The 23,864-nt window shown below is 35.9% G+C and overlaps 1 protein-coding gene across 32 annotated transcripts in view; it reads right to left on the bottom strand.

Moving 5' to 3' along the window:
- The window catches only part of VPS13B (vacuolar protein sorting 13 homolog B), an 869,944-nt gene that overhangs the window by 594,432 nt on the left and 251,648 nt on the right, over positions 1-23,864 (bottom strand). For all 32 annotated transcript variants that reach the window (XR_008667630.2, XM_031013639.3, XM_055348088.2 and 29 more), the window contains exons 18-19: positions 16,020-16,154; positions 15,098-15,271 (exon numbers count right to left, since the gene is read on the bottom strand). Coding sequence is in view for 31 of the 32 variants with exons in the window: in XM_031013639.3 (XP_030869499.3) it covers positions 15,098-15,271; positions 16,020-16,154 (309 nt within the window). In the remaining variant the exon portion in view is untranslated. The remainder of the gene's footprint in view (positions 1-15,097; positions 15,272-16,019; positions 16,155-23,864) is intronic.

The following is a 23,864-nucleotide window of genomic DNA, read 5'->3' as shown; positions in this document are numbered from 1 at the left end:
TGTATATGTGCCACATTTTCTTAATCCAGTCTATCATTGATGGACATTTGGGTTGGTTCCAAGTCTTTGCTATTGTGAATAGTGCCACAATAAACTACATTTTAAATGTCTACTTACCTGTACATCTCCATCAATGAACTACATATAAGCTCATTAACAAGAGATAAAAGGGTCTCATTCATCTTTATATCATAAGGTTCCAGCACCAAGAAAATATGTGTTGAATGAATAAAGGTAACTACATGGTCACCAGAAAATGGCCATTTTAACTAATATACATAATAAAAAGAACTCCAGACAACAAAAGTCAGTCTTACCTCCTCCACTCACTAGATGCTTAACTCTAATGACACTTGCCCAAATAAAATGTTTGCCTTTTCTTTTCTTCTGGACTAGAAATGATCTTGAAAGTCTCCCACTCAAAATAGATGTATTTTTCTACACAGGATAAGTCATTATAATAAATCTTGTTTTTAGGATAACTGATGATTAATGATCTAACAATATCAAACTGATTTTTTAAAAACTTACCAGCAACTTACTTTAATATTGCCTGTTCCTCCTTCACCCTTTCCTCTCCATTCAGTGGCTATTTATCACCCTGCAGAGGTGATACGTTTTGGCCTGGTCACCTTTCTTCCTGAAAAGATTATTCACTAAGCTCTGCTTGCTTTCCGTCAACTACAGCTCATTATTTCAGAAATTCTCATGCCCACATAGAAATGAATCGTCTTTAGATTCTTGACATTTCCTGTGTCTCTGTCAACTCATCCAACTATCTCAAGGAAATGTTCTTTCTAGTTCTCAACTTGAGCCCAAAGTAACACTAACCATAGCTAATAATTCTAAATAAAGCCCAAATCAAGAAGAGAGGAACTGACTGGAAGTGAGGGTAAAAACAAAAAAGAGCGGCAATATCATCAAACTCTAATGTCCTATTATAGATACACTGAAAAATACCTTGATAGTGTCTCTACAGAAGTATATATTGCATTCTCCTAACTAAACCTATTTTACCTGAAGTTAGATGATTTTAGATATTATTCAAATTTACTATTGTTCTTAACTCTTCCTGTAAGATCATTATCTAGAGTATTAACTTCCATTAGTTTCCATTAAGAATTTGGAATATTTCAACTTTATCGAAGGTTTAACAAAAAAAGATTTCATGAGTTGACCCTGATTTCCCTTTCTTTCTTTCTTTCTTTCTTTCTTCTTTTTCTTTCTTTCTTCTTTTTCTTTCTTTCTTTCCTTCCTTCCTTCCTTCTTTCTTTCTTTCTTTCATTCATTCATTCATTCATTCATTCATTCATTCATTGAGGCAGGGGTCTCACTATGTTGTCCAGGCTGGTCTCAAACTCCTGGACTCAAGTGATGCTTCCACCTCAGCCTCCCAAAGCGCTGAGATTATAGGCATGAACTACCACACCTGGCTGAACTTGGAGTTTAACTATGACAATCAATATCTTTGTTCCTATGTCAAAATACATGCAAATAGTCAAAGAGCTATTTTTCAAGTGAATATCTGGATCCTGGATCATAAGTCATCGAAGGTTCTTTTGATTTGTACTATACCTGATAGTTGACTAATGATAAAATTCCAACTATACATCACAAGGAAGACACATTTTACTTATAATTAGAAAACAATTATCAGGAAAATAAAGTTATTTTAAATATTTTAGTCACTAGACTAAAACTATTCAAAGAGAAATGTAAATTATGATATCTTAAAATTTGGTATTTTATTCACATACATATTGAGACCCCTCCCACTTGCCCCTCAAAGCATCTTCAAAAATTGAGCTATAGACTCTGTGACTTTCAGGGTATATATATTCTTTAAAAATGAAATTGTATTTCATTATTAAAGGTTATATAAGAATTAAGTGTGCAAGAATGCTATGTGTGAGCCAAATAACCATAATTCTCTCTAAATAATTGGTTGAAAATAAGTAAGTTTGGAGAAGAAATATTTTTTAATATCTATTATGTTTGCAGAAAATATCAAAAAACATAGAAGAGTAAAAGTATGCCTGGGAGTTGACCCATAATCCCATTAAGCACTGGTAATCACTATTAAAAGTAATTTTTATGAATACATAAATATACATGCATGCATATATTCATATGTATATACTGAAGAAATTTTACAAAACTGCAATCTTATATGTAGGTTTATACTTTTATTTTTTCACACAAGCTTTTAATATGAACATTTTCCTTTGACATCAAATATTTCCTACTGGCTAATTTCAAAGATATCCTTCTAGGAATATACTGATTTATTAGGTAATTTGCCTACTATTAGACAACAAAGATAATTTGTGATTATCATAAATAAGCTGACATAAATACCCTTATACTTCAAATATAAGTCTTTCAAACACATCTTGGATTACTCACTTGGGATATAGTTTTAGAAGTGGGATTATAAAAGATAACCACTCTTAAATTCTTCATAAACTTTGCTAAATTGATTTTTAGAGACTCTGTACTAATTCATAAACCTGCCAGACTTTTATGGACATACTCATCTCATTATAAATTCCTCAGCTTTGTTTTATCATTTAGTAAACATTTATCAATTTCACAGGTAAAAAAATGTTCCTTAGTGTTTTAATATCGATTTCTTTGACTACTTGTTAATTTGGATTTTTTATGCGTTTTGATCATTTGTGCTTCTTACTTTTGTCCCCTTTGGCCATTTTCCTATGGTGTATTTGCATTTTTATTATTTATCTATAACTAAGTTTTATATAACTTTGGCTATCATATATTTCCAGATAGATATTTTCACAATATTTCAGATTTTTATCTTTTAGTGGAAATTAGATGATGTCATCATTACATTCAAAGAAAGACTTCTGATAGTTTAAATAATACTATATTAAGTGTTTTATTCTCATAAAAAATAGAATAAATTAACTACTAAAATTAAAATATAATCAACAGAATGTTACTTTGGTGAGGCTTCGAAACTCTACTTTCATGTGTGTAGATAGCTACATATATCCATCTGTCATAGATCATATCATAACTCATCATAGATAAGGAGATGTATCTATCTATCTATACAGTATGGAGAGAGAGAGAGAGAGAGAGAGAGAGAGAGAGAGAGAGATAGATAGATAGATACACACACACATATATCTCCTTAATACCTAAAGCAACACCTAATCTACAATAGATACTCAAATATTTGCCATACAGAAAAAGTATTTAGAAGTTAGAACACATTATTTACTTAACTAAAACCAGGTTAGAATATTTTATTTATTTACTTCATTAACAAAGCCTAAAACAAAACCAAAATGAGCCTTATTCTGGCACGTTCCAGGTACTGGCAAAGCAGCTGGCTGAAAGGAACTTAGTACAGCAATATTTGAAAAGTAAAACTCAGGTTAAGGTCAACAGAATTAGCCCAGAATTATCAACAATCAATATTTCCTTTGTCTTCAAGAAACTGTTATTTCATTACTGCCCTCTGCCGGTGGTATCATTTCCCTTTAATTTTCCCACCATGCACTAAACCTTCACAAAATTATTTCTGATCTGCCTCTATATTTAAACCACCCATAGCTAGAAATATCCTAGCCATCTGGAATTTAGCAAGGCTCTTAGGAAATAAATTGTGCTTCAATGTAGAGCTCTGTGTTTTTAAAAGCACACCCTTTCAGGTTATCTGATTCTGACTCTATGTTACTCTGCACCTTTCATTGCCTTTACACTATTTTACAAATCAGTAAATTATAGATAACTGATAGCAATGCAAAATAATTATTGACTGAAGGTACGCAAATTCTGTCAGGTAGAAGTTCAATTGATCTCATTTCCCCATTAAGGGAAAAGCCAGTTTGTTCATTTCCAAATCTATTTTAATATTACTGGTCAACAAATGCCTCTGTTTTTTAAATTCTCCTTTAATCTAGTTGTAACATATGCCTGGTTCTCTCATTAATGATGAGTTAAATAAAATCTTTAGCACTTGTCTTATTTCTATATGAGAGTTATGATTTTACATTTAAAAATTATTCTTTAACATACCGAAGCCAGACTACATTTTTCCCCATAGAGCAATTCAGAAATGAAATATGTACCTGCGAACAATAGGGCTACGCCCAAATGGCAAAAATAATTTCCTTTGGACCAGCCTATATTTACTGAATACCTATCATACACTAGTTATGGTTCCCTGCTGTTAAGAACTCCCAACTTCATGGGGAAGGAATCCTATAAATAGTTAAGACTATTTGCAGCATGATACAGCAAAAGTGCTATGGTTGTGCTTAGAAGGGAGTAATTAATTGGGAAGGGAGGGGAGAGGAAAGGGATGGGGAGGAGGAAGGGCAAAAGTCAGAGGGAGGTGAAAATAAAACAGAAATATCCTCAGTAAAACACTTAAACTCTCACACATTAACAGACAACTGAGTCTCACTTATTTACAAAACAATGCAATGGTATAAGAATGACTCCCATGTATACTGAACTGAATAAAAGGAATGCAAAGGCTGTCAGTAGAATGAGGTTTTTTCTAGAGGGTATAGAACAACTAGGAGAAGGGGCAGGTAGCAAAGATTGATGTGAATTTCACCCGTAAGTGTTTTTATAAAGCAACTCCTCTTTTGGCCTATATGAAAGCTACTATACAGCCAACTTCAAAATCTGCACAGGATCACAAGGCTAATGTCATTGGGTCTTAAACACAAAAGCTATGAGTTGCAAAAATAAAAACTCACATAGAAAATGTATATTATTTTCTAAGTAGAAAATAAAGTAATACTAGTACCTTTTTGATCCATATAAAACATACTTTAAACAAATTATGAGATAGTCCATATTTTCTAGTGAAGTTCACCTGCAGCCCAGTATACAACCCAAATACTTTTTGTATATTAATTTACTACTTACTAATGAAGCTACTATTTACTCTGAATACCAGTTTACTTTTACTATACAAGCAGTAATAAAATGCAAAAAATTTGACCTTGTGCTATATAAATGAGGGAAACTGGTTACCCTTAAGGCTCAAGGGATTTCTCCCTCTGGCTTCCTTCCAGAATCTGGGACCTTTCAAAGGCAGCAAGCAAAGTAATTTCCTGTTGCTATTGCAACTGTTCCTGACTCCTAACATCATAGCGTCCAGGGTACATTTCAATGTGGAAGGAGAATAACGAAACTAGGTAAAGGATTTGCTCCTAGCTTCAGAAATGCATAATCATAGGTTTGCAAATTTTTACCTTGAGAAAAAATTTAAAGTGGATTCCATTAACTGGGATGTTGAGATTAAGGAAGGAAAAGAAACGACTCAGAAAAACCTTACATTTTCAATCACTGGTTAATATAGGGTACTATTGTGAACAGAATAATTAATACTTAAAATCCACATTATGTTTTAAAGTTTACAATGTACTTGAGGATACAGTATTTAATCTTCACAACAATCTTAGTAAGCAGATAAGAGTATCTCCATTTTATAGGTGACAAACCAACACTAGGCCAGGTGCTGTGGCTCACGCCTATAATCCCAGCACTTTGGGAGGCCAAGGTGGAAAGATCGCTTGAACGTAGGAGTTCAAGACCAACCTGGGCAACATAGTGGGACTCTGTCTCTACAAACACACACACACACACACACACACACACAAATTTAGCCAGGTGTGGCAGCTCATGCCTGTAGTCATAGCTATTCGGGAGACTGAGGGAGGAGGATCTCTTGGGCCCAGGAGGTAGAGGATGCAAGCACCACTGCACTCCTTCCTGGATGACAGAGTGAGATCCTATCTCAAAAAAAAAGCAAAGAAAAAAAGAAACCAATACTCAGAAAGGTTTACTTGCTCAAAGTAACATAATTTATAATGGATGAAGCTGAACCCAAAAAATAAGCCTTTATATCATTCATTTATTCAGCTGTAGTTGTTTATATGCTTACTCCTCATTAGAAGTTGATTCACTGTAGAGACTTTGATGCATCGTTATAGTTCTATGCACAAAAAATAGGCAATAAATACTTGTTAGATGAATAAATGAATGATTATGCTAAAAAAGTAGAGCAATAAAAATAGGAGAATGGCAAAGAAATACTGCAAGGTGGTGCTTTAAGAAAGATAAATTTGAAAATCAACTAACACAAAGTAATTTCATGATCTGAAAAAAGAAAAAATATTTTAAACACATACATATGCTTTGTTTTGTGTAAACATTTAAATATACACCTGTATTTAAATATCTATAAATTCCCTTAGTTACTATCCTAGCTAGAACTTGACATTTCTAGTACTTGAAAATATTGTTTTTACAATAAGATATTTATTAAACTTTTTGGGGAAAAAATTAAAATGCACATGGCAAATAGTTTACCACACCTTTCGTCTTGTGTGTGTATGTGTTTGCATCTCTAAACGGGAAAAAATATCAATATATTTTAAGAAATTAGTAGGATAAAAAAATTCTCTGCACTACAAATGTAACATTTTCAAAAGGCAATGTCCTTACAATTATCATAATTCTTTAGAAAGTGTTTGCATTATGATTAAAAAGTACTTTGTTCCTATGTTCCCACAACTAGTTCGTATGGTAAAGAAATCAGTAAACTTACTTTTATGCGTAACATCTTTAACATTTGCTCCCCTTTCTGGGCTTGTGATTAAATGTAACATTTTGAAATCCCAAAGTTCTGAGAAAAGCATAAATCCTTGTCTCACAGCTGCTGTTTGACTGTGGAAACACATGCATTTTCTTTTCAAGCATCTACCATCAAAACTCCCAAAGGGCTTGGACTGGAGAACACCTGCATCTCTTCATTTAGTTCCAATAACAGAGCCTAAACTCCAAAATTACAAAAATAGACGCTCTGTTCAGCTGTAGTTACATTTTGCCCCTAATTCCCGTGAACAAAAATGCTAGGAGCATGAAATCATTCAGGCAAGCTCTGTCATCAAGAGGATAAGATTTTTTGCACCAGAAGCCCAGTGGGAACGTGATAGAAAACTGGCAACAATTACAGATAAAGTACATAGTAACGTCCTCAGGGAGGAAAGAGGAAATGTAATAAGATAGATGGGTATAATTTTTACACATTTATGCCCAAACCACAAATGTGAATTGTCTTTAATTGCTACAATATATAAGCATTCTTACTCATACATTCTGTCAAAAATACTAAACATATAACTTCAAGGCAATTCACTTATTTCTACATTAGGAGCAGAATTTTTTGAAACCAAAAAAGACATTCCCTACAAATTAAAATTTACAATATAAAATACTGTCTCCATTTTTAAAACTCCTAAACAATGTATTCTAACCAACCAACTCCAAATGGTGAATCAAAAGAGTGTGTCTGTTTGCTGGTATGTTTTAATCAAGACAAAGAACTACCTCCCAATGTAACAGTTAATTTACAGAGATTAGAGTTGTAATTGTGGCTTTCCTTTCCAATAACAATGACCAAAAGTTTCCCATGTGTGATGGGTAAAATTTGAAATTATTTTTAATTTATCACAATTTGGTAAAGTTAAAAAATTTATACTACTTAATTCTGAAACAAATTATACAAGATAATAAAAAGACTGGTTTATATTGGCATTACATTTAAAGATACGTTAAGAGGAACACTTATTTTAAATTATTTTAAAATAACATCATAATCACATAAATCTACTTTTCTTACCTTAGTAAAAAACGTTATTTTTAGTTCCATTATATTAAAAGCAAAAATAGCATGTGCATCTGAATTGCACAAGTGACTACAGCTAAGCAGATACTTTAAAAGGTATCATCTTCATTAATGGTGGACCAAAATCAATTAGGTGAAATTTCATAGAAATAAGTATAAAGCTTTCCACGTAGGTTCATAAACTAATGTAGACATATAAAATATGTAAAAATGTCTTAAGAGTAGTTCATGTGAAAAAGATCCATGGTTTCCAAGTAGCATACAAGCTCAAGACAAATAGCAACTGAATAGAAGTTCCCTATACAAATCTGAGAAGTATATATATTGTACTTTGTGGTATGTGGAAGACTGTGTTAAATTTTGGAGTTAACATTTTAAAGAAGATATTTTCAAACATGTAGTGGAAGTAGTCAGTTTGACAATCTGAAGACAAATCATATAGAAAATTACTGAAATAAATTTATGATGTTTTGCCTAGGATATTTAATTGGTGGGGTGGTGGAAGCTTTTGTAAAACATCAACCATGTGCAGGGAAGAAAGAAGGCAGAATCAAGGTAGTGCTGAAATTGACAGTATTAAGAGGGAAATAGTGTCATTATTAACTGAAAGAGTGAATAATGAAGTATGAAATAGGGAATAAAAAATTATACTGAGTTTAGTTTTGAATGTGTTAGGCACCATTAAAATATCCAAAGAAAATATTTAAGAAGCAGCTGAAATTTGCAGTCCAGATCTCAAAAGAAAAAAAAATGGACAGAAAGATATAAACTTATGGTTGGTTGCTGAAAACAGATGTATTGATTAGATCATTCAGATACAAAGACAGGGTCAATAACATAATCTTGGTAACAACCTACATTTAAGGAAGAGAAGAAAGAAACATCTTCGAGGAGGGGAACAAAGCATGGAAAACCAAGAAATGACATTGTTCTGGTGTCAAGAATTGTTAGGGACCTAAGATCATACACTACCACAGTTTCATGAAGGCTGCAGAAGACAAGGATCCCAAGTCACAGATAAGGACTTTATTACGTATCGCACAGGAAGCAACACCAGTATCAACATATTTGCATCAGTTCCCTTTGCCCACAAGTCTCACAGAGGTGATGGTGTGCAGGTTTGTTCAGATGGCTGCCTGCACATGCAGTGAATTACATAACAGCAGATGAACCCTAAGTTAAGGAACCAAATGTTTTATAACAGTCAGCATGCTTTCTTTTTGCTCCAGAATGAGACATGATACTTGTCTTCCAAGGCTGTTCACTATAAGAACATCTTTGAATAGACAGTCCAGAACAAAGGGCAAGAAGTGCAAAAACAAAAAAGACCTATCGATCAGCGGTCCCCAACCCCTGGGCCATGGACCTGTACTAGTCCGTGGCCTGTTAGGAACTGGGCCACACAGCAGGAGGTGAGGAGTGGGCAGGCAAGCAAGAATTACTGCCTGAGCTCTGCCTCCTGTCAGATCAGCAGCAGCATTAGATGCTCATAGGAGCACAAAGCCTGTTGTGAAATGTGCACGCAAGGGATCTAGCTTGCACATTCCTTATGACAATCTAATGCCTGATGATCTGAGGTGGAAGAGTATTATCTGGAAACCATCCCCCACCACCCAAGTCCATTGAAAAATTGTCTTCCATGAAGCAGGTCCCTGGCGCCAAAACAGTTGAGGACCACTGCTATAGAGACTTGTCTCTGAACATCTAGAAGCCAAAAGAGACTAAGGATTGAATAGAAAGGGTATGATCAACCATAGCAGTAAATGCTGGAGACTAAAGAGGATGAATACCAAATGAAAGGAAGGGGGAAAAAAAGCTAAGAAAGGTAAGATAATATGTGTTGTCAGGTATATTTCAGGCTGATATATTATTTCATGTCATTTATAAGAATAAAATCAGACCAGGAAATGGGAGGTATAGTCCAGTGAATAAATAATCTAATAGTAATTAGAACTGTCTTACAGAGAAAGATATTGGTAGATATTTTCTCTAGTGGTAGATATATGCAGAAGGAAAAGGAAGAGGAGGAAGAAACAGAAATAGAGAAAAGAAAAGGCGGCTAACATGTATCAAGAACTGATTATTTATCTGTCAAATTTATACCCTTGAACATCTGTCATAAATGTTCATTCATTTATTCATTCATTCAACAAATGATTTCTCATGCATTCTTTGTGCATTCATCAATGATAGGCCCTGGAGATAAAATGGTAAGCAACCAGTGATTAATTCTGCCCTCATGGAACTTACTGTCAAGTGGTAAAGACATATATAAATATACACCGTCTTAACAGCTATGAAAGAATGTAAGAGAGGTACTTAATTAAATTGAGTGGCTTGGGAGGGAGTAGGGAAAAGGCAGAGTCACAGAAGGCTTCCTTGGAGAAACAGTAGTTGAGCTGAGGTCTTGAGACTGAGCTGGAAATAAACAGGTATAAAAAGGGTAAGGATGGTTGTGAGAATCCTAGACAGAAAAAAACAGTATATGTAAATACATAACCACCACAGAGAACATCAAAAAAGGCCAGCAGAGCCAGAGCAAAGAGAGAGCAGGAGACATGTAAATAGAACTCCTAACACTGGCTTAGAAATTGAAATGATGGGCCTGGCGCGATGGCTCACGCCTGTAATCCCAGGACTTTGGAAGGCAGAGGCAGGTGGATCACGAGGTCAGGAGATCGAGACCTTCCTGGCTAACACAGTGAAACCCTGTCTCTACTAAAAATACAAAAAATTAGCTGGGCATGGTAACAGGTGCCTGTAGTCCCAGCTACTTGGGAGGCTGAGGCAGGAGAATGGCATGAACCTGGGAGGCGGAGGTTGCAGTGAGCCAAGATCGCGCCACTGCACTCCAGCCTGGGCGACAGTACGAGGCTCCATATCAAAAGAAAAAACAGAAATTGAAATGATGGCCTAAATTCTTTTGATTCTAAGCTGATAGAATTCATGGTCATTTTATATTCCTAAATAGCAGACACTCCAAAATTTATTTACACATTAATACCACGATTAACAAAGACTCAGAACTCTTTAGCAAGCAGAACCTGCTATGAATCATAGGCAAAATATAGCATAAGAAGAGCCACAGTCTATATTAAGAAGACAAGGGAGTCTGGGCACAGTGGCTCATGCCTGTAATCTCAGCACTTTGGGAAGCCAAGGTGGGTGGATTACGTGAGGCCAGGAGTTCAAGAGCAGCCTGGCCAGCACGGTGAAACCCCATCTCTACTAAAAATACAAAAATTAGCCAGGTGTGGTGGTGCGCCTCTGTAAGGCATGAGAATCATTTGAACCCAAGAAGCGGAGGTTGCAGTGAGCTGAGATCGTGCCCACTGCACTTCAGCCTGGGCAAGGTTCTGTCTAAAAAATAATAATAATAAAAAATAAGGGAAGAAAATATTTAGAACCTCATTTTTATTTTTATTTATTTTTGAGACAGGGTTGTGTTCTGTCACCCAGGCTACAGTGCAGTACGTGATCTTGGCTCACTGCAACCTCTGCCTCCCAGACTCAAGTGATGCTTCCACCTCAGCCCTCCCAAAGTGCTGGGATTACAGGGATGAGCCACTGCACCTGGCAGAACCTATTTTTAAATGTTTTAATTATGTCAGTTATAGTCACCAAGTGCTTCTACCTACGAAGGAACCAGAGAAGCATCTATTTCTCTATGTGACCTGTTCTATCTACACAAACCTAAGAAATGTGTCATTAAATGGTTCCCCTGAAAAATAACCATAAATACAGAATGTGTGCTGGCATACTGTATTCTAATAAGAGCCTTCAGCTCCTTTGCTGTTAATCAGAGTTAGTCAAGTGCAGAATGCAATCAAGGAAGGAAGTGGGAAAAGTGTAAAGGGAATTGCTGAGACTTCAAAGACAAAGAAATGCTGTAAGATCATGACAGTGTGGCTCTTTTGACAGTGCTTAATATAAAAGTAAAAAAGGAGATCCGTTACGTTAGGAACTTTTAAGACTGAAGGATACAGTGTTTAGTGAGGTGGATTCTAAGGTTAAAAGAGAAAATGATAAACAGCCCAACACCCAACATGGTGGGAAAATGTTGTATAGTTAGAAGTTCCAAGTTCTAGTTCAAAGACTGACTTGCTAGGCAATTGGACAAGTCATTGAACTTCTAGGCATCTATTTCCTCCTCTGCAAGACACAAATAATATTTTCTCTGCCTAAAACAGTTTTGATTTGTAAGCAAATAAAACAATTTACACAAATGTGACATTTTAATTGTAAAGTACCGTTTTTATAATGAGTTTTACTAATACCATTAATATTTCTCTCTGTCATAATTCCAAATCCCCATTAATAAAGCTGTCCATTCCCTCACATTCTCAAATCACAGTCAAAAGGCTGCCTAAGTAAAAAGCTCCTCTCAAAACTCACTTCCTAATTGACTTTTACGTAACATCTGCAACATTTGCTGGTCCCGTTTAACCACCCATCCCCCTCAATTTGAGAGTATATGCACAAGGGCAGCTGTCTTCCACACATCATGCCATGACCCAAAAAAAGCCAGTTAGTATGATCATCATTCAAATTCTATAAGACCATGGGAAAAGTTCATTAACAACCTCACCTGGACATCTATCTGTTTCTGAAAACACAAGCAGAGACCACTCATGATTCCCTTTAACTGTTCACCTAAAAGATTTAACCACCTAACATCTTTTTCTTCCCTTAAGCCTCCAGAAAGATTCCTGTCTCTATTCCATTAGACACTTCAACTTCAAAAACCAAAGAAAAGTAAATGTAATCATCAGTTACTTGCTTATTCATTCAATAAGTATTTATTGTTAGCTTATGTGCCAGGTATTGGTCTAGACGCTGGGAATACAGTAGTGACCAAAAAGAGACAAAACGTCCTGCCCAAATGAAGCATAAAATTCTAATAGCAGGGGAAACAATCAACAATATAAATCAGTAACATATATAGTATGGTAGATTCTGATAAGTACTAAGGAAAACTAAAGGAGTGTAGAAAAATAAGTAAGAAGTGTCAATATGTGTGTAGGAGACAGAGAGAGAAATTTAGATACAGTGGTCAGGAAAGTAGTTGCTGAAAGTATAATATTTTTGTAAAGTCTTGAAGGACTGTTAAGGAATTTTGATTTTTTCATTTAAGATTTACTTATGATTTGTCTATAACATCAATCATACTCACATATATACATATACACCCAAATTAAATCTTGTTACAAGAACATAAGATTAATTCAAATTATTTTAAAACTGGCATAAAAATAGTACTTATGAGCTCTCTAAACCATATCATAAATACCTAAGCCATGAATGTGGGTGGCAGTTCTAAGGTGGATGAAAAATTTAAATTTAAAAATACCATAAATAAACTATGTGAATGTGGTTTTAAGTTAAAATATATTACATTTTAGGTTCAAAACATACCCAAAGGAATATTTTCAAAGCATTAAATACATGATCACATTAAAATTTTACACACAAATCCATAAACATACTACTATCCATAACACTAATGTTGCAGATTAGGTGAATTTCCTTAACAGCAAGAAAAAAATTAAAATTTTATAAATATTATAGGTGTCACAGATAATTTTTCTTATACCAGTTTACTTTTAGAGCTATATAAAAAGTTAAAAACAAAAATAAAATTTTGTGACCCTAGAAATGCATTTAAATTATAAAAGATAATATATTGTTGAAGAACAGATTATTTAAATACGCTCAACTTATTAATTTTCATTGTATATATGGTAAAACAAATATTAGGAGTTCCTGTCCAACTCAAGAACAAGTGGCAAGATTCTAGAAAGATTAATCTCTTCTTAGGTATCAAAATTGTAACTGAATGGTCTGGTCATTTTAGTATCATCTTAAGTTTATTATTTGAAAACAAAAATTACTATATGGGTAATTCTATAAAGAAGTTTACTAAACAATATATTTAAGGAACATGATTAAATAGGCATTAACAAAGTCATGATATTTATCCACCAATTCCTTCTTCCTATAACCATGTTAGACAAACCACATAGGCCAAATCTGGCCCACTTCCTGCTTTTATAAATAAAGCTTTATTGAAACACAGTCACGTCCATTCATTTAAGTCTTGTCTGTAGCTATTTTTGTGCTACAACAGCAGAAACAGTTGAGACAGAGACTGTATGGGCCATAAACCCTAAAATATTAGCTGTCAGGCCCTTTAAGAAAGTATTTACCAATCCCTGTCTTAAAAGATTGGTAAAATCTTTTCTCTATAGGGACAACCCTACTTTGGATCTGGGAGCCATCCTCTGATCATTCATTCTTTATGGTTCCGTACCCATTCTTACCAGGCTGAAATCTTATTTTTGAGGTGTGCTGTCCTTAGAAGCATGCTGGCTGACAGCATCCTTAGACTCACCTTTCAAATGCTAATTTCCAGTTTTCAATGTGGATACCACTCAACTGCAAATATTATCATAATATACTCATCTTTCAAATGTTTTGTGTCCCTGTATATATTCATTTGTGCACTGCTTTATTCAATATTCACCTCTACATAGTCTCTGCTCAGTTAGTTGCAAATCTTTTCATAGTTTCTACTTGAACATACTAGTGCTGAACATACTTTCTATAAGCTACAGTACTTGTTGAATAATGTTAATGAAGCTCTACTCTAAAGCAGCTATTTGAAACTACTCGCTAGCCAGTTACTTCTAGAGAGAAAATGTGGACCACCTATCTTTTAAAACAAATGTCTATATTACTATCACGTTGCTAGCTTCATTGACTGAACACCTTGACTTTGCTAACCACATACTGGCTAAGTGAATTCATGGCTGATAGTGATCTCTACCTATCATACATTTTTCTTTTCTCAGTCTTCATTGATCCTTCTGATACCTTCTCTCAACATGAGAGGTATAGCTCTGCTATTACAGTGTTGAATAAAATGAAATCGATTCTATTCAAAGTGCTACCAGAAAAAAATAAAACTCTAAGAAATGAGATAATGACCTCTGAGATTTTCTTCTCAGTTCTACCATCAAATCTTTTCATTCCTAAAAAATTACAGAAGGTAAAAACACCAATTTACACATGACAAACTTGGGTTACAAAGTGCTACTATCTCAAGAAAATATGCATTATAATGATATGCTATATTTTAAAACTCAGTTGTTCCTTATATATACGAATCTGAAGTTAACCACTATACACACAGCTAAATTCTCTCATATAAATAAAATCATTATTATTTATAAACACATTTCAATTAACAAAACTGATACAACAATTCTTCATTTGAATTTTGAAAAAGCACAACTGCAGAGTAAGCCAAATGACAAAAATAGCTAAAAAAAAAAAAAAAAAAAACACCAATTTTAAAAGCCTTTCTGGGAAAAAAAAAAAAAAAGCAAAACAAGGAAATAATGATAGGTTTGTACTTACCGGAATTGTGGCAGTAGTCAATATATTGTGGAACTTGGATTGTGAAGGCCATCAAATCTGGAGCTAAGAGAGACTCTGGCTTTCTACTCTCGTTGAGCCACTTGGTGCTATGAAGGTCTTTAGTGTCAGAAGGACCCTGAAGCAAGGGAATCAACTTCTCTTTTCCACTATCAACTGAAAATAAATATTTATAAAACAATAATAAAAATAAAACATGAGTCACTTGAGAATGTTTGATTTTAAAATATACTAACACCATAATATAACATTTCAACTTTATTTGATAATATTAGCTATACATTTAATTATACTGAGTCTCATAAAATGTAAAGCATTTTTAACTCTTAAGTTTTCATATTTGCTAATGAATGCAGAACATGTCCAGAAAAGTTTATAAAAGGAAACAACTAAACACACTGTCTTCTAAAACTTAAATGAAATCTGGACCTTTATAAACTTACCTTAAATTTAGTTTGCACTGAAAAAAATCACAAATGGTTTTAAAAATATATTATGAAATAAAATATTGGTAGGAAGGTAAAGTCATTTACAACCAAAATTTAAAAACAACTGGGTCTCCTATTTAATTATATTACAATAACAACTTTTTAATTTAATTTTAAGTGTCATATTATATACATATATATACACCTCCTACTCCCCCAAAAAGTATAATAAACATTCCTTTAATTTTTCTCCCTCATAACCATTCATAAAACTAAGTATTTTTCCCTAAATAAAAATTTGTTAAAGTCAAGAAGTACCATCCTGGCACAATTAGAAAAATTTCTAAGTAAAAATTTAAAACGTCTGATTCATAGGAACAATGAGTAAATTCTTGTTTCAGTAACGCTCCTTGTAAAACGCAAGGCCAATTCTCCTATACAGGCAATAAAGTTTTACACGGTCCAGCTGCACATACCTGGGGCTTTGGCACAAATTTTTATTGATCCCATGGTCCCAGAGGCACATTTGACCAATGATGTGCTGCAGTACTTCAATTCAGCATTCTGGATTGAGCCCTCAAGAGTTGGCAGGGGATTCTTAGATTTCACACCTAATAAAAGAAAACTGCAAATGTACTAGCCGATTGAATTTAAATAATTTTTATACTCCTTCACCAAGGCATTTAAACTTAATTATACTTTAACTGTCTACCTCAGATGTTCTTACAGTATTTGTGTTAGGTTTCATAGTTTAGTGTTTCAGAGGTGAAAGGATGCAAATTTAAAATAAATGGGCTGAACTCTCATAACTATACTTATGCATTCAATTCTTGATTAGTCAAGCTCAAGAAATAAAAGTAAATGCACAAATACTTTTTAAAAAAACAAGAAATAGTTTTAAAAATCATATTTGGTTTTAGAAAACAGAATAAGATTTTTCTTTTTGAAACAAATTTAACTTATAAAGTCAAGTTTAATTTAGGCGAAGACTTTCTTTTTTATTTTTTATTTTTTTTGAGACAGAGTCTCGCTCTGTCACCCAGGCTGGAGTGCAGTGGTGCAATCTCAGCTCACTGCAAGCTCTACCTCCCGGGTTCAAGCAATTCTCCTGCCTCAGCCTCCCTAGTAGTTGGGATTACGGGCGCATTCCACCAGCCTGGCTAATTTTTGTATTTTTAGTAGAGACGCAGTTTCAGCATGTTGGCCAGGCTGGTCTTGAACTCCTGACCTCAGGTGATCCACCCAACTCAGCCTTCCAAAGTGCTAGGATTACAGGCGTGCACCACCAGGCCCGGCCTAGGTGGAGACATTTAAACATAAAACTACCCAAGTAAGGCTGGGCGCGGTGACTCACGCCTGTAATCCCAGCACTTTGGCAGGCCGAGGCAAGCGGATCACGAGGTCAAGAGATCGAGACCATCCTGGTCAACATGGTGAAACCCCGTCTCTACTAAAAAAAAAAAAAAGTACAAAAATCAGCTGGGCGTGATGGCATGCGCCTGTTGTCCGAGCTGCTCGGGAGGCTGAGGCAGGAGAATCACCTGAACCTGGGAGGCAGAGGTTGCAGTGAGCAGAGGTCGCGCCACTGCACTCCAGCCTAGCGACAGAGAGAGACTCCATCTCAAAAAAAAAAAAAAAAACTACCTGAGTAAACAAGTTCTCTGAAATATTTTGGTCAGGTGAAATGAGGAAACAGAAACAAAATACAGGTTGAGGATCCCTTATCCAAAATACTTGGGAGCAGAAGTGTCCTGAATTTTGGATTTTGCTGAATTTTGGAATATTTGTATTATATACTTAACAGTAGAGCATCCCCACTCTGAAAATCAAAAATCAAAAGTGCTCCAATGAACATTTCCTTTGAGAGTCATATTGGCTCTCAAAAAGTTTCAGATTTTAGAACATTTCAGATTTTGAATTTTCAGAGTAGGGGGTCACTCAACCTGTAGCTCAAATAGTTCCTGTGTTAAAATACAATAGCTTATAAATAAAATTCACATGCTCTGTATAGATAAAAAGGAAGCAAATAAATTTTTATAAATTAACCAAAAAGTAGATATTAACATCTTTATTATGTACTACTTGCTAAAGGATATAAAAGCACAGAAGGTAATAATTCCCATAAATAAATGGTTGGAAAACTTAATCAAAAGGGAGAACCTCATTTTGATCCTTAAGGGTAGGTGAGAATTATACAGGCAAAGAAACCTTAAGAATATTATACTGACAGTATGGACAACCACCACTAAAATGGTGATGATAATGATGATGATAATGACAATTAACTCTAATCAATTAACATTTACTGAGGACTTATGTGTTATGTACATTATCTCATTCAGTCCTTACAACAGGCCTATATTATAGATATTATTATTATCTTCACTTTACAGATTGAGGATGTAATAGATTAGGGAAGGTAACTAATTTTTGCCCAAAGGACAACAGTTGCTATGTGAAAGATCTAGGGTGTTTAACACAATCTGATCCCATCACAGAAGACTTTATCACTCATTTTGCCAATTATTCATGAAAACCCACCAACGTAATTTTGCTTCTTTTTCCCTTTCCACACTTTGGTTAAATAATTCCATCCTTTATTTTTGAAGCTTCTTTAACTATGTATGGATAATTAAGAAGATCATACACTTTCTATGATAGTTGTATTAAACATTATTCTAAAATCCTTGACTTTAAACTCTAGGGTATTCAAGAAGACTCATAATCTCTCAAAGAAATTATGATTCAGTCGTCCTGAGCTATGGCCCAGAATTCTGCATTTAACAAGCACATTAAATGATTTGCAAATGGTTAGAGAATGTTATCCTGAGAAATACCTTGTCCCAAATCAACCCTTATGATATTGTTTAGCTTTGTGTCCCCTCCCAAACCCCATGTTGAATTATAATCCCAAGGTTTTAAGGGAAGAACCAGGTGGGAAGTAACTGGATTATGGGAGCAGTTTCCCTCATGCTGTTCTCGTGATAGTGAGGGAGTTCTCACAAGATCTAACGGTTTTTAAAGCATGGCACTTCCTCATTCGTTGGCAATTCTCTCTCCTGCCACCATGTGAAGAAAGTACTTGCTTCCCCTTCGCTTTCTGCCATAATTGTAAGTTTCCTGAGCCCTCCCTAGCCATGTGGAACTGTGAGTCAATTAAATGTCTTTCCTTTTTAAATTACAGCAGTATGCGAACAGACTAATACTCGGAGCTATTAATTTGCTAATTTGTATTTTGTCTTTATATAATTGTGTACTGATTGGTTGCTACTTTCCAATATTTGCCACCTGAATTGTGTCCATTTGAAGTGGTATCCATTATCCTCTGAGGAGTTCTAAACCTATGGTCTAGAGCACACTTTAAAGAGTTCATTACACCTATGAAATGGTATCTAAAATGCTGTATATTTATGCATTTTAAAGCATTTTTTAACAGATTCTCAAAATTCATGTCTCAGGAAATTTTAATATCTCAGAAAATTAAATGATGCCAAAAATGCTAATACAATCATCATCATCGTAGTAGTAGTAGTAGCAGCAGCAGCAGCAGCAGCAACAAAAGCAGCAGCAGTAGTATCAATAATAGTAATCATAGCACTTAACATGCACTGAGCACTTACTGAGTGCCATGCATGATGCCTAGTTTATTTCATTTATTCGGCACACACAAAATAATCTTTAGGAGCTATTACTATTTTCATTCTATATATATATTTAAAAAAGGATTGGAGAAATAAGGATTTTGCAAAGGCCCAAGTCAGAAAGTGGCAAAGCCTGGATCTCATTTTTCTTTATAACAAAGGATGCTGAGCTACTCTATTTAACATCTACTGTGGTTGCAGGGAGCTATAATCAATAGATAACTTACCCTGTTCCAATCACTATGTTAGATGATGAGAGAGAAACAGAACTTAATAATACCCTTCCCTCCCCTGGCTCTCAAGCCTTAAGGGTGAAACTCTCATTCAATACCAATTTTTCAAAAGAAATACAGGAAACCTATATAGTAGTCAGCACACAAGAGCTACTAAAAGATTCTCTAAAGAGTCGTTGATGGTGTTCAAAACCAAAAATCTGAATTAGTTTCCGGTATATACAAGAGCAAAAGAATATGGATAGACCAAATGAGTTTCTTTAGAATTATTTTATAACACGGCTTCTTTTACAGTTTCCAAAACTTAATACTCTACCTTGAATCATAAATAATAAGTATTTCTTAATATCTTATACATGTTATATATAAAACTCTTATCATAAGTTATCTGAAACATCTTCTGATAACAATCTTGGCCAGGCGCGGTGGCTCACGCCTGTAATCCCAACACTTTGGGAGGCCAAGGCAGGAGGATCAGTTGAGGTCAGGAGTTCAAGACCAGCCTGGCCAATGTGGAGAAACCACATCTGTACTAAAAATATAAAAATTAGCCAAGCATGGTGGTGAGCACCTGTAATTCCAGCTAATCAGGAGGCTGAGGCACAAGAATTGCCTGAGCCTGGGAGGCAGAGGTTGCAGTGAGCCAAGATCACACCACTGCACTCCAGTCTGGGCAACAAGCAAGACTCTGTCTCAAAAAAAAAAAAAAAAAAAAAAAGAATCTTATATCTTATATACCTATATAAAGCACTTTGATTTAGACAACTACAATCAAGAATACAGTTTGACACTTTTAACTTTACATTTCTCAAGTATTTTTAAATTTGGTTTAACAACTAAAAGAACATAATGTCATAATTTCTCCTTAAGAAAAGTTTTTATAAAGTAATTTGTTTTTAGTGCTAAAAGCTCAGATTTTTATAAGGAAGAGAATTTTATATAAAGTTATATTCATCTCTTGATAGACATTGATATCAAATAGAGAAAAGTAGCTAGTAAAAATAATCGTAGTTTCTTTCCACTCTACCATCAAACTGAAATTATAAAATGCCCCAAATGTGAGCAATAGAAAGGCAGAAGGGAGTACAGTCTTGACATTATACAACTCAGGGCACCACTCACAGGAATACTTCTCTCAGAAATTGTGAAAAGAAATTTACTATTAGGGAAGCAATGTGGTGAAACAAAAAGAGCAAATAAGCTAAAATGTGGCTTCAGATATAGGCAGCATTCTTTACCTTGTAATACAGTGGCTTAAGGCTAGTCACTATTTATTATTGTTACTTAAGGAGGCCAAAATAACTGTAGTTATTGTTCCAGGTGCTTAACTCTGAGAACTTGGCTAAACTTTATACAGAACTTGATTTAGAAAGAGAGTACAATGCTTTTGTAGGATGTAAAGAAAGCTGACATGAGTCAAAAGGACAATCACAAAGATAGTGAAAATACCCACATTTGAAAAAATGCTTTAAAAAGTATTCACCTATTCCTTTACTCAAATCCTGTTGTCATAGTCCACTAGAGGAAGGAAAGAGGTATCCCTAAGGTACTGCAATTGACATATAAGTTATACTGCACAGTCAATACAATAATCTAAAAATAATTACCAATTTTTATAATAAAATTAAATATAGAATAATGCACTGTTATTTTCCTCCTCTGTATTAGTCCATCCTCATGCTGCTATAAAGAAATACTCGAGACTGGGTAATTTATAAAGGAAAGAGGTTTAATTGACTCACAGTTCCATGTGGCTGGGAAGGCTCGGGAAACTTACAATCATGATGGAAGGGAAGCAAACATGTCCTTCTTCACAAGATGGCAGGAGAGAGAAGTGCCAAGCAAAGGGGGAAAAGCCCCTTATAACACCATCAGATCTCCTAAGAACTCACTCACTATCACAAGAACAGCATGAGGTTAACCACCTCCATGATCCAACTGCCTCCCACTGGGTCCCTCCCACAACACGTGAGGATTATGGGAACTACAATTCAAGATGAGATTTGGGTGGAGACACAGCCAAACCATATCCTTCTACCCTGGCCCCTCCCAAATCCCATGTCCTCATGCTTCAAAACACTCATGCCCTTCCAAAACTCCCCCAGAGTCTTAACTCATTTCGGCATTAACTCAAAACTCCAAGTCCAAAGTCTGATCTGAGACAAAGCAAGATCCTCCTGCCTATGAGCCTGTAACTTCCTAGATACAATGGGGGTACAGACACTGGGTAAATACATCCATTCCAAATGGGAAAAATTGGCCAAAACAAAGGAGTTACAGCCCATGGAAGTCTAAAATCCAATAGGGCAGTCATTAAATCTTAAAGTTCCAAAATGATCTCCTTTTACTCCATGTCTCACATCCAGATCACACTGTTGCAAGAGATGGGCTCCCACAGCCTTGGGCAGCTCTGTCCCTATGGCTTTGCAGGTTACAACTCCCACTCTTGGCTGCTTTCACAGGCTGGCATTGACTGTCTGCAGCTTCTCCGGCCGCATGGTGCAAGATATCAGTGGATCTACAATTCTGGGGTCTGGAGGACAGTGGCCCTCTTCTCACAGCCCAGTAGGCAGTGCCCCAGTAGGGACTCTGTGTGGGGGCTCTGGCCTCACATTTCCCTTCCACACTGCCCTAACAGAGGTTCTCCATGAGGGCTCTGCCCCTGTAGCAGACTTCTGAGTCGACATCCAGGCATTTCCATACATCCTCTGAAATCTAAGCAGAGGTTCCCAAACCTCAATTTTTGTCTTCTGTGTACTCTCAGGACCAATACCACGTGGAACCTCCCAAAGCTGGGGGCTTACACCCTCTGAAGCAACGTCCTGAGCTCTACCTTGACCCCTTTTGCCCATGACTAGAATGGCGGGGACAGAGTACTAAGGCTGCACACAGCAAGGGAGCTGGACTCTGCACCCAGCCCACAAAACCATTTTTCCCTCCTAGACCTCCTGGCCTGTGATGGGAAGGACTCTCATGAAGGTCTCTGACATGCCCTGGAGACATTTTCCCCATTGTCTTGGTGATTAACATTCTGCTCCTCATTACTTATGCAAATTTTTGCAGCCAGCTTGACTTTCTCCCCAGAAAATGGGTTTTTCTTTTTTCTTTTTTTTTTTTTTTGACGGAGTCTCACTCTGTCACCAGGCTGGAGTGCAGTGGCACGATCTCAGCTCACTGCAACCTCAGACCCCCTGGTTCAAGCGATTCTCCTGCCTCAGCCTCCCAAGTAGCTGGGATTATAGGCATGCGCTACCATGCCCCACTAATTTTTGTATTTTTAGTAGAGAAGGGTTTCTCCATGTTAGCCAGGATGGTCTTGATCTCCTGACCTTTTGATCTTCCCACCTCAGCCTCCCAAAGTGCTGGGAATACAGGCATGAGCCATCGTGTCCAGCCGGATTTTTCTTTTCTATCTCATAATCAGGCTGTAAATTTTCCAAACTTTTATGTTCTACTTCCTCTTGAATGCTTTGCCACTTAGAAATTTCTTCTGCCAGATACCCCAAATCATCTCTCTCAAGTTCAAAGTTCCACAGATCTCCAGGGCAGGAGCAAAAAGCCACCAGTCTCTTTACTAAAGCACAGCAAGAGTTAACTTTTCTCCAGTTCCCAACAAGTTCCTCATCTCCATCTGAGACCACCTCAACCTAGACTTCATTGTCCATATCACTGTCAGCATTTTAGTCAAAGCCACTCAACAAGTCTCTAGGAAGTTCCAAACTTTCCCAGATCTTCCTGTCTTGTGAGCCTTCCAAAGCTCTAGGAAGTTCCAAACTTTCCCACATTTTCCTGTCTTCTTCTGAGTCCTCTAAACTGTTCCAACCTCTGTCTGTTACCCAGTTCCAAAGTAGCTTCCAAATTTTCAGGTATCCTTATAGCAGCACCCTACCCTACTGGCATCAATTTGCTGTATGAGTCCATTCTCATGCTGCTATGAAGAAATACCCAAGACTGGGTAATTTATAAAGAAAAGAGGTTTGATTGACTCACAGTTCTACATAGCTGGGAAGGCCATCACAGAAGGGGAAACAAACTAATCCTCTTCACAATGCAGCAGGAGGGAGAAGAGCTAAGCAAAGGGGGAAAAACTGCTTATAAAACTATCAGATCTCCTGAGAACTCACTCACTATCACAAGAACAGCATGAAGGTAACCACCTCCATGATTCAGTTACCTACCACCACGTCCCTCTAGAACTCACTACCACAAGAACAGCGTGAGGGTAACCACCCCCCATGATTCAATTACCTACCACCAGGTATCTCCTGTGACATGTGGGAATTATGGGAACTATAAATCAAGATGAGATCTGTGCAGGGACACAGCCAAATCATATCATCCTCCTAGTACTTTTCTGAAAAATATCAACTCCTAACACATAATCTTAGTCCTGGGGTGCACCATTAAACCTAATTTTTTTTCTTTTTTTTAAGAGACAGAGTCTCAC

This window comes from Gorilla gorilla, chromosome 7 (genome assembly GCF_029281585.2).
Source record: "Gorilla gorilla gorilla isolate KB3781 chromosome 7, NHGRI_mGorGor1-v2.1_pri, whole genome shotgun sequence".
Classification (NCBI taxonomy): domain Eukaryota; kingdom Metazoa; phylum Chordata; class Mammalia; order Primates; family Hominidae; genus Gorilla; species Gorilla gorilla.
This window is presented reverse-complemented; position numbering and strand designations above follow the sequence as displayed.